Below are 12049 nucleotides of genomic sequence, written 5' to 3'. Positions count from 1 at the left end.
TAATTGATTAGTAGTATTTCGAGCCAAAACGAGCTGAACACAAAAGACATATTTATTCGTGTTTTTCGTGTTCGGCTCGTTAACTTAGCGAACGAGCCGAACACGAGCTGTTTGCGAAGACCAAGCCGTTTTGACAGCCCTAGTGAGGAAGATAAAATTAGAGAAGCAACGGCCACATGAACAGACCTTCACGCTGATTGGTTGGAGTGGTTCAAACTGAATAGTTGAGCCGCATACGCGGAAGAAAGCGGGCCATGGTGCAAGAGTCGGTGTTCAGAGAGTGAGGGAGGCGAAGGATAAGCGGCTTGTAGCAAACGTGCTAACCGACGATTGCACAAACAAATTGAACTTTTGCGCAAGAGAAAGGGAAGATCCAAGCAAAATGTGCAAGTTCCAAGCGCGTGAGAACTCGAGCAACTCATAGGAAACTTTTCCTCATGCAGGCGACGCTTGGCCGAGTGTTTGTAAGTTCCGATTGAGGGGAAAATGTAAGGCAACGAGTAGAGAGGGGGAAGCAAGTTTTTACTGATCTCGTGGGATTTTCCAAGCTCGAGAAAAGTACAAGAGGGGCTTTAACATGCAAGAGACGCTTGACTGAACACTCACTAGCTTAAATTGAAGCAGACTTTTCCTGATCTCGTGGGATTTTCCAAGCTCGAGAAAAGCACAAGAGGGGCTTTAACATGCAAGAGACTCTTGACTGAACACTCACTAGCTTAAATTGAAGCAGAACAACTAACATGGATGAATAATAAGAGTTTTTTGGCTTTAGGCGAGATTTTCGAAACCAAAAATTTAAGATTTTTATGTTAGAAAATTTCTGCAAACAACTGAAGAAATCTCAAAAAATCTACTAATTTAAATGACTTAATACTTTGTTAAAATTGTTTAGGTTGACTCAGTAGAAAGCAAAACCAAAAAAGGAAGAGAGAAATTTAAGGTATGATATCCACGTGCAATATTAAATACCTAATTTCTATAATTGTTATTTAGGTTAGGTGAAAATTAATTTAGATTCTCAAACCCAACACAATTAGTGCTCTAACTCAAAAATAATAAATTAAATGTTAGGGAAATGTCTTAATTAAAAACAAATGATCAATAAGATTTCCATAATTTAATAAAGTTTCAATAAATTAAATGATGTTAATGTATATCACTTTATTAAAGTTTACCACCTATATATGTTCAACCAATTTGATGGGTTTAATACAATAACGAAAAAACCTTGTAACTTAAAAAGGAAAAAATAATAATAATTGATCATATCTAATTGTTACTATAAGTACACCAAAGAAATAGACTGACGGATGAAAGGACAATCGACCATACCGAGTAGGTGGATAAACATGTATTTATTTTATAATATATTTTTTTTTATTTCTAAAATAAATTGTAAATATTTTTAATGCTTTTAATTTTTTTTAAAATACAAATTTCATGTTTTCATATGCTAAATTTTTTAAAGTAAATGTTATATAAAAGAAATAAATGAAATATATATATGCATATGCATATATGGAGGCAACCGTAAAATACTAGCTGGGAAAGCGACGTATCCGTGCATGTAAAATGGAAATAAAAATGGATAATTGTCTTCTTTTTGGTTGGTTTTGAAAAATATTATGAAATATGTACTTTTAATATATATCTAGCGGTGCTCCTACAGACGACATTTTAAATGAAAGAAATAAAATAACAATAAAACATATTTATTTATTATCTCCTTTTTACTATTTACTATTTTTTTTATAAAATAATTTTAAAACATGAACTATTGTAATTTAGATAAATTTTATTCACTTATTTGTTCAAATCATGCATTAAGTTGTTAAAATTCTTTTTTAAAAAACCTCCTTTGTGAAGATGGATCCCAGAGACTGTGTACAAACAACAATGAGCCGAAAGAGATAGGTACAATAAAGAACTTCAAATCTAAACTAACTTCTGTAAATTAAAATTGTGAAATAGAATGACTTTTTTATATTTTAGATGATTTTATTTAAGCAATGAATCTGTTTATATAATCTTTTTTTATCCGACTGTAAGCTCCCACATTGATATTTCAAGCTCTCAGACCAAGTCATGACAAACTTACAACTAATTAAGAATTTGAGTGTGTGCACTCAAGGGATGGAGCTTGATCATTGAATTCAATCATTTGGTAGATTGCTTTGTGGCATTCACCAATGCAAAAGCTTTGAGCACTCTACAAAGCTGTGGAAAACAGGAAAAACACAACAACAAAACCTTTATCCCACTAAGTGGGATCGGCTACATGAATCCTTTTTAAATCTTTGTAGAGGTCATTTTAGTCTCAAAATATAAAAACATGTCAATTTTGTTCCCAGACTCTTTTAATATGGGTTGAAATAATACCATAAACATGAGAACTCTTCGCATCAAAACCTAACAATCCACAAGTCATTCTGCCCTCAAATCATCCCCATGCCTCTCCCATAAAACCCTAAACCAAAAATACTATTTTTAGATTCTAGTAAAATCCAAGGGATTATGAAAACTTCCACAACAAGCCATCACCACCACTTTAATCCTACATTCACCCTAAGGGGGTGTTTGGCTGCAAGTAGGATTTAGTAAATCAGATAATCGTCAATCCATTAAATCTACCCTCCTTGTGGATTTAGTAAATCTGGATTTAAGGCTAATCGAAGAAGGCAAACTTTCAGCCCTTAAATCTGAAAATTCATAAATCTGCAGAACCCTTGCATTTTTATGTTTGATTGGATTTCATAAATTCAATGATAAATACTATTCAAAGTTGCTACCAAACACCACCTAAGTATTCTAACAATTTACCCACTACAATCTAGATAACTCAACATGTCAACATGGCAATAATGATATGTCATATATGTCAAAATTCAAAAAAAGCATGTCAAGCATGACAAAATATCATGAAACACAGATCAATAAAGAAAGATTCTATATGTCAATAATTCTAGACAACGAAGAAAATGTGTACGAGAATGAAAAAATGAATACCGATATCTCAAGATATATTCATGTATCTTACTTTAATCTCAATAAGTAAATTTAAACCCATTGCGTGCAAGAGTGGCTATTTACTTCAAACAATTATCCAAGAAAATTTCTTGTAAAACAAAAGAAATGGCAATATTAATCAATAAATAAAAAATACATACTAGAAGGAAGCTCGATGAAAGAAGAATCCAAGTTCCCAGATAAGATAGCGGCCAGTAGTTTTACATCGGTGATTCTAGATAGAGAAGAGAACTCTCGAGAGTAGCTAACTTCATTTGCTGATTCTCCAGGAATTACAAGAACCGCCTGATTATTCTCCTTAGCTGCTGAAGTCTAAAAGTTCTATTAGGTAGATAAATATGTTGGAAGAAAATACTTCAAACAATAAATATTTAAAATACAATATGTTCCAGGGTGTAAATGCCAAATATTTCAATCTCAAATAAACATGCATTAAACAATTGAATATGTTCCTAAACATTGCAGAAAGTTTGCGGTCATGGCAGATTTAAGTTATTTTTGTAAATTCGTTAATTATTTTTCTTAACATAGTTGAATGAGAATCCAACAAAAAAATTAATTGAGCTAGCTAGCAGCAAAAGCAAATCGACGTAGTTTTAATCATGTGCACAGCACATGCATGCAACAAACGTTTTAAATATAGGGGCATTTACATAAATACCATCAAATTCTTATGTATTTAGATATCTAACACCTAAACTTTGCTAATTACATCTATCAACCAAAATCTTTCAAATCACATCAAAAATAAAACCATTTAACTTTTAAAAAGTGAAATACACCTTTTCATGCATAAGGTGGTGTGTATGTAAAATTGAAGTTTAGGCGTTAGATGTGTAAATACAAAAGAATTGAGTGGTATGACGTAAATCTTACTTGAACACAAGCGTTCATATTTGTTCAGACATTTCAAAACAACTGACTTTATCTTTAGCTTCATAGCTTTGGAGAAGTTTTAAATGTTCTATGGTTGAATGATAAATGATATTTTACTATTTTTATTGTACTTTAAACGTTTAAGGGTTTAAAAAGAAGTGGAGAAATTGATCTATGTAATCTATTTTAAAGTAGAGCAATGGATAATAAATTAGCTAATATATTATTTTATGTACTATAAAAATTTATTGTATGCCTGTAAATATAAGTATTTGAATTATCAAAGCTAACTGAGCATATTAGGAAAGACTAATTTTACTAAAGATTGTTCTTCAGTTAAAAAGAAAAGAAAAATCTAATGCCCATAATAAATTGATTGGCTACTGATATAACTAGAGATGTGGCTACTATCCTAATTCAAAATATAAACATTAATATAGCTCATATATATCATCACTTTTTATGCATTTGACATAGTTATACTTTTAAATATCCATCAGAAAAACTTCAATCTTTACACACATACCACTCACTTCCTATGTATTTACATCTCAAACACCTAAGCTTCAATTTTTGCATACATAACACCTCAGGTATCTACGAAAAGATATATTTCACTCTTTCAAATTTAACATGATGGTATTTTTATGTGATATGAAAATTTTGAGAGGTTTAAAGGTAAACAGTAAAATTTAGGAGTTAGATATGTAAATTCATAAGAATTGAGTGGCATGTATGTAAATGCCCCTTTTATAAAATTAAAGGGAGGCAAGCATAGCTTACTTGGCTATCTAACAAAAACTCGTTGGCACCAACAAATCTTGCTCCAATCATTTTAAGTAGCTGCAGCAACTTATCGCCGAACTTATACTGCGAAGAAAACATCAGGTTTTCAAGTGGAATTTAAGGAGCCGTCTGGAATCACTTTTGATTTTTATTTTTTTTTTATTTTTTTATGTATTTCTTTTTACTTGAAATAAAACATATTTGAAATGTTATAACAAGTTTAGTTAAATTTTAAAAACACTCAAAATAAATTCTAGATGTTTTGAATGTCTTTAAAAACAAGCTAATATGATTTTTATAAAAAAAACATGCAAAAAAAATGCACTAAAAAAATGTTTTTAAAATAAAATTATAAAGAAAAATTAAATATTAAAATTAAAAGCGATCCCAAACAAGCTCTAAGGTATTCAATGTAATTCGGAAAAACATGTTGCCACCCTAACCAGGTCAAGAAGAGAATTAGACTCCTCACCTTATGAGGTGATGTAAGTACAAATTCATAGCCTTCAAGACAATTTTCCTGAACCTTGGGATCCACAATCCTTACAATATTATCCTCAAGCTTCAAGGTTGGTACATAGCTGAGTAGATTGATAAAATTTCATGAACTTAATAACAAAAAGCAAGCGCTTACTCACAAGAAAATTAAGGTAAAAAAAGGAAAAAACTTACGCAGAACAGCTTGGCAGCTCCGTGCAAATATTTTTCTCGGCAACCACCTAAGCAGCGCCAAAACATGTAAGAATATTAGAGCATACTGAATACTATTGATCTACAATGCAAAGAAACATCCGTGCAATATTCGCTAAACAACATAAGTGAAAAGTCAAGGTGCTGAATGCTAGTATGTAATCATAAGAAAACATATACGAGTCACTAAGGATTGCGATAAAACCCTCAATCGCTTGGAGATAAAAAAGGAGTAGGTCATTTAAATACATACCACCCAATTCCTATGTATCTACACATCTAACACCTAAACTTTACATTTTATATTTTTACTTCCCAATCTTTTATATCACATCAAAAATATCACAATTTTAGCTTTTAAAAAGTGAAATACACATTTTCATGGTAAGGCGGCTTATATGTAAAAATTGAAGTTTTATTACTTAATATGTAAAAAATTAAGTGGCATGTACGTAAATCTTTCCAAGAAGGTTATAGGAGGAAATTTTGCAAAAAATATACCTCGAACCAATGAACGAGGACGACAAATTGCTTGGCAAGAATCGAATCGATGAGTTCTATTGACACTGAAGAAGACTCGTTGACAAGAACATGGGTGCACTCAGCTCTCCAATTAGGCGTAATTGTTGCACCTGTAATAAATAAATTGCTATTAAAATATGTAATTTGATCACCTTACATCAAAAACTCTATTGAAAACAGGTAAATGCTATTATCACTTTCTGAACTCAAAAAAATCTCACTCAACTTCAACTAAAATTTAAATTTCAGTATCTAGACACCACCAAATCTTCTACCTAACAAAGTACTACTTTGACAACTAATTTACGTACGTACCGCAAAATTCTTATGCATTTACATATCTAACATTTAAATTCCAATTTTAACATGCATACCACCTTATCTATGAATGAAAAAGGTTTATTTCAATTTATAAAAATTAAAATAGTAGTATTTTTTACGTGACATGACAAATTTAGGTGCTATAAATATAAGAAGTAAAGCTTAGCTATTAGATATGACAAATACATAAGAATTGGGTGGTATGTATGTAAATGCCCCATTTATTTAAGTTATATGGAATCATCAATCCATACATGAATATGTTGCATCCATCAACCCGTCATTTCATATGAAGTCATTAATGATTCCCTAAGGCCACACTTCATGTGATAGGGAAAGGAGACCAAAAAGTACAACAACAACAACGGTCCTTTATCCCACTAAGCAGGGAGCTACATGAACCAACAACAACGGTCCTCACAATTCTTATATATTCACATAGCTAACACAAACATTCATATTACATGCATACCACTTAAATAATGCATCATTTCATGCATAGGTTTACGACACCAAGGTGTTATAAGTGTAAATATCAAACTTTAGGTGTTATATATGCATATGCAAATACATAATAATTGAAATTGAGTGGTATGTATGTAAATCTTCAAAATACTAAGTATCAGTTCTTAATATTATACATTGCTTTCCCAGGCATGGGGACAATAAAGCTTGTTGAAGCAATTTAGCAGCATCAATAGCTCATGCTTGATAGCAGCTCTTTTCTGTTTATCAAAAGTTCTCAGAGTTTACATGCTAAAGAAGATTCAAACACTAAAGCCCTATTTGGGATTACTTTTTGTTTTCTATTTTTATTTTTGCATTCAATTTGTTTGTTTTTATTTTGTTTTTTGTTTTTTGTTTTTAGAAAACACGTTTGCTACTGTTATTATTTATATTAAAAAAACATAAAATATAAAACATGTTTGTTGGGCAATTTCTATTTTTTTTTTAAAAAAGCATAACTTTAAAAAATTAATTTAATTATAATAACTACTAAAATGTTAATTAATTGAAATTATTTAATCAATAACTACTAACATGTTAATTAATTTAATTATTTAACTACTAGCATAATAATTAATTTAATTATTTAACGAATTAATTTAATGAATTAATTATTTTATTATTTTAAGGTTTTGTTAAATAGAAGTTTTAATTGATTTAAAATTTTTATAAGTTTATTAAAACTTTATGGATTACTCAAATTTTCAAATTAATTAATTAATTAATTATCTAATTCATTCATTAGTATTTTAGTATGTAAATTCATTCATTATTAATATTTAGATAACTACAAACATGTTAAATTTTGAGTGTTAGAAATAAATGTGACATTAAAAAACATTAAATATGTACTCTTACAACACCTTTGTTTCATAAACCTACACATTTTCATAAGTATTTCACTATACTCATTTTTAAAAAGGTAATTATGGTGGTATTTTTTATGTGATATTAAAGATTTTGATGGCATGCATGTAAATATGAATTTTTAGGTGTTCGATATGTAAATGCCCCTTATCATTTTTAGCAGCACCTTTGCTTAGCACATAAATTCTTGATTCCTAATAGTTTTGAGCGTGCAGTGGCATCACTACCAGCATGTAAGAAATATAAAAAAAGCAATTTATTTAAGTATAATTCCGTATCATTATGCCTCTAATTCCATATGTAGTAGCTATATTACAGTATTGATGGGCACATATTGAACTAATATTTGTAGTTCTCATCAGAGTTCGAAACAATAAAGAGGAGAAATTTACATACATAGCACACAATGCTTATGAATTTACATATCTCATGCCTAAACTTTTATGTTTACACATGGCACTTTGGTGCTTTAAATATATGCATAAAAAGGTGTACTTGACTTTTAAAAAGTGGTAATAGAGCTATTTTTTATGTGATATTAAAAATTTTAGTGTTACGTGTGTAATTATGAAAGTTTAGGTGTATAAGAATGGTGTGCTATGTAAATTCCCCTAAAAAGAAAGTTGTAACTACATACCAATAGATGATGCAATGGCTTGAATTGATTTAAGTTGGCCTCGTTTTGGGTTGTGAATGAAGACTGTTAAGGGAATAAAACAAAACCTATAACAAAGAAAATAAATAAATTCCAGGAAATAAAGCTCAAAATGACTGCCAACATAAATTTTCTTTAATATCGTACAACTGGTCTACAATCAACCAATAAGAATTGCAACTATGGAATGGAATAAAATTAAAACTATCATTCACCTGAATGATGCATTACCAGTTCCAAAAGTTGCAGTCTCACCCTCCTTGAGGGTTGCCTCCTCACCTTGGCGCAAACGGCCAGCCTTGGATCCTACTTCCTTGTTTACAAATGTACCATACTTCGAACAATCTCTGATCCGAACGTGGGAATTTGAATTTGTAGGTCCAGCACTAAAACTGTCTGGAGAAATCAGCTTATCAACAATAATCTCAGCATGAAGTCGAGATACTGCCGGGTCCATTTGAACAACAATGTCGCAATCTGCAAAGTTTAAAGGTTAAATGAGCAGCGAGAAGGATTCTGTGTGAGAGAAACTGTGGCCCGTTGATTAAAGAAGAAGGTTGGCACTGTAAGATCAGGACTTTGAGCCACATAATTTGTAATTTATCATTTAACAATGAAAAAAAAAAAGAAAGGACTCCGCCTTGCATAGGCAACATTGTGCTAACTTTATTACGATCCCGCCAAAGCGTTCACTGGTGTACAACCTTACTTTTTATTAGTAGTTAATTACAATTTAGTTATAATTTGTTTGCTTAGTTAGTTAGCTATACTTAGGGCCTGTTGGGGCAGCTGCAGCTGCTTGAAAAAGCTACTATGCAGCAGCTATGCGAAGAAGCTGCTTCGGGGAAACTGCTGCGAGAAAGTTGTGCATCTGTTTGTATTGTAAAATTGTGCAGCAGCTGCGCTGCAAATGTTTATGAAAAAAAAACATTTTTTTGCCCCAGTATTGTTGTGTTGTTTGTAAGATAATCATTTCAAACTTAATAACTCATACATGTAAATAAAAATTACATTCAGAATCCTAAAAAACTCATAAGTTCAAATATTTGAAAATGAAAAAAAATGTTAACAGTAAGCGAAAAAGAGATAAAATTAGTCGGGTATTTGATTATGTTGTCAGAGCCCAACTAGCAAGAGTGGTCAACTTACAAACAAGGGTAATATGTCATCAATCAAACCTTCAAACAATGGGAACATTACTTCATCAAGAAATTGTATTACTTAGTGTCCATCAGCCGCAACAATTCCTCCTATCACGTCAAAATTTAAAATGAACGCATGTTAGATGGATAGTTTTTTTTAAGCAACAGAGTTGCATACGCCTTGAGTAGGTGGGCCAATTTGATAATTGGTTCAAGTGACCACTATTAAAATGCAAAGATTAGAGGAGTTACATTCAGGATATAAATTTTGCACTATCACAAAAAAATTGTGTTATTCAATTCAACAAGATTTCCTTCTTAAAAGAATCAATTATGCATTTCTAAAACTTCACTCGACCAACAAATTATCAATTATTGTTTATTAAGTGATTTCTTACTATTTAACACATAATTATTCATTCTATTTGTCATCTTTTTATAAAGCTAGATTAAATTAATATCATTTTCTCGCTTTTATATTAAAAAAGTCGGCTAGCAAGCCGGCTCGAACTCATGGACTTAAGCTCGAGTTCGAACCCAATAAAATTAATCAAGCTCAAGCTCAAGTCGAACGTGGCTCGAGCTAGACTTGACTCATTTACACCCCCTACTCCCAGTTAGACAGACAAATAGAAATTGTTAACCTTACATTGGATAACATGATATGATATGTGGCTAGAGAGCATTTGAAATAGTGAGATGAGGTGCTTCAGCCATACAGTGGATATTGTTAATTGAAACACTGGCAAAAGCTCGTTCAACATCGTCTATACTAAAGAACTCAACCATGCAGTGGATACTGCTATACGAACAGTACAGAAACACCCTACAACTGCCAGATTGGTTAACGATTTCGACCATAAGCTGAAAGAGGTTATAAACAAGCTTACTTAACGCAACCAAAAATACAAGAAAATACTTGATCAACATCGCAAGAAGTTCTTTAACATTGGGGACCTAGTTATGGTTGCCTCCGAAAGAATGGTTTCCTTCGGGAGCTTACTCAACGCTGAAACTACAAAAATTTGGTTGTTTTCCAATGGCTCGGCATATAGATGATAATGCTTATGTAGTCTCCTTATCCAGTGACATGCATATCTCATGCGCATTCAATCTACCTTATCAATACCAATACCACCCACCTGATGAAGGACGACGCACTGAGCTTGCCAAAACTCAAGTCGAGTTCTTTTGAGGTGGATAGGAACTAATGCAACAAAAGCATTTACTACTTTATAGCCTTATTTTTATTAGCAATCAATTACTTTCTAGATACAATTTGCTTATTTCGTTTGTTAGCTTTACTTAATTGAATAATGGAGCTTTTACATACATAGCACCTAAAACTTTCATATTTACCTTTCTCACACCTAAACTTTTAAAATTACAAACATCATATGAAAAGTAGCACTCACTATCACCTTTTAAAGTCAAATCCCAATGATAAAGTTCTAAGTGTGTAAAAATGAAAGTTTAGGTGTGAGATAGGTAAATCCATAAGAATTGGGTACCATGTATGTAATTTTCCCTTGAATAATTAGTTAGGATTAGAAAATATATGTCCACTACCTATTAGCAAAGGAGGATTACTTTGTTTTCTTGCCAAATAGGTATTGTTGCGATAGAACATTCCCTTTTGGTTTCGAGTTCCTGTCCTATGCCTCTATAGGGTTCTCACCAAATATGCTATTAGATATGGCATACTCTACAAACTAGCCGAAAAAAAGGATTTGAAATGACAGAAGGAACCTGGCATTCAATTGATTACAAAAAACAATCTGACAACTTTCTAACAAAAACCTTTTGATTTGAAACAAGAGAGGCACTACCTAATTATGCAATAGTTCTTCGTCCTCGGACCTTGTTGTTTCCGACTTTTTTTTTTTTAATTTATTGTTTCCAACTTCTATTCGATCAATATGCGATACATAAAATGTGAGAAAACAAAGAGTCCTTTAAAAGAAGAGAGCTCTAAGACAAAAACTGACCTTTTCGACCGACTTTGTAAGTTCCGGGAGCCAAAATGTAATACTTCTGCGCACCTACAGAAACCAAATGATTCAAATGGCATGAAATGAAATAAAAAGATGTGAAAGTTACAGAAGACAAAAACGTTATAGACTGCTGATTAGACTTAGTACCTCGAAGAGCTTCCGCTGGAATCAATCCCCAAACCATGGCCGAATGTTTAGGTCAGAAATCAAAGAATAAGTAGTAGAGTGGCGAATATCAAAACAGGGACCGAGTTCTTCTTTCTCTTCGTCAAACTAGCAAACAGAGAGAAGGCATGGCTCTCCGCTTTCAGCTAAAGGTATGAATCGAATGAAGAAGACGAATGCTCTAAATTCGCTGAGCCCCATGTCGTCGGAACAAATATTACATCCTGACTCCGGACGTGCGTTCGGAGTCGCGGAGGTGGAGAGCTGAAAAAAAAACCAAAAAAAAAAAAACATTGTTGAATAGTACTTGTGTTATTCTGGATTATTCATGTATTATTATGATAGTATTTATGTGTTATTGTATTCTGGGAATATCCCCTATATTATAATAATATAATAATAAAGTAATATTATCATAATAACACCTGAATAACACAGAATAACATAGGAGAAGTATTATCTTGTGTTATTGAACTGGATCACAGGAAAACATGTGT

At 31.8% G+C, this 12049-nt stretch overlaps 1 protein-coding gene across 3 annotated transcripts in view; it reads right to left on the bottom strand.

Moving 5' to 3' along the window:
• Positions 1–11808, bottom strand: part of LOC110017997 (nijmegen breakage syndrome 1 protein) — a 21687-nt gene extending 9879 nt beyond the window's left edge. For all 3 annotated transcript variants that reach the window (XR_002293316.1, XM_020715202.1, XM_020715203.1), the window contains exons 1-9: positions 11535–11808; positions 11382–11435; positions 8467–8728; positions 8234–8319; positions 5881–6011; positions 5362–5408; positions 5162–5270; positions 4687–4773; positions 3168–3339 (exon numbers count right to left, since the gene is read on the bottom strand). Coding sequence is in view for 2 of the 3 variants with exons in the window: in XM_020715202.1 (XP_020570861.1) it covers positions 3168–3339; positions 4687–4773; positions 5162–5270; positions 5362–5408; positions 5881–6011; positions 8234–8319; positions 8467–8728; positions 11382–11435; positions 11535–11571 (985 nt within the window). In the remaining variant the exon portion in view is untranslated. The remainder of the gene's footprint in view (positions 1–3167; positions 3340–4686; positions 4774–5161; positions 5271–5361; positions 5409–5880; positions 6012–8233; positions 8320–8466; positions 8729–11381; positions 11436–11534) is intronic.
• Between the last annotated feature and the right edge of the window lie 241 nt (positions 11809–12049).

The sequence above is a fragment of the Phalaenopsis equestris genome, unplaced genomic scaffold (genome assembly GCF_001263595.1).
Source record: "Phalaenopsis equestris unplaced genomic scaffold, ASM126359v1 Scaffold000002, whole genome shotgun sequence".
Classification (NCBI taxonomy): Eukaryota; Viridiplantae; Streptophyta; class Magnoliopsida; order Asparagales; family Orchidaceae; genus Phalaenopsis; species Phalaenopsis equestris.
The sequence above is the reverse complement of the archived record's forward strand: the minus strand, read 5'-3'. Positions and strand labels throughout refer to the sequence as shown.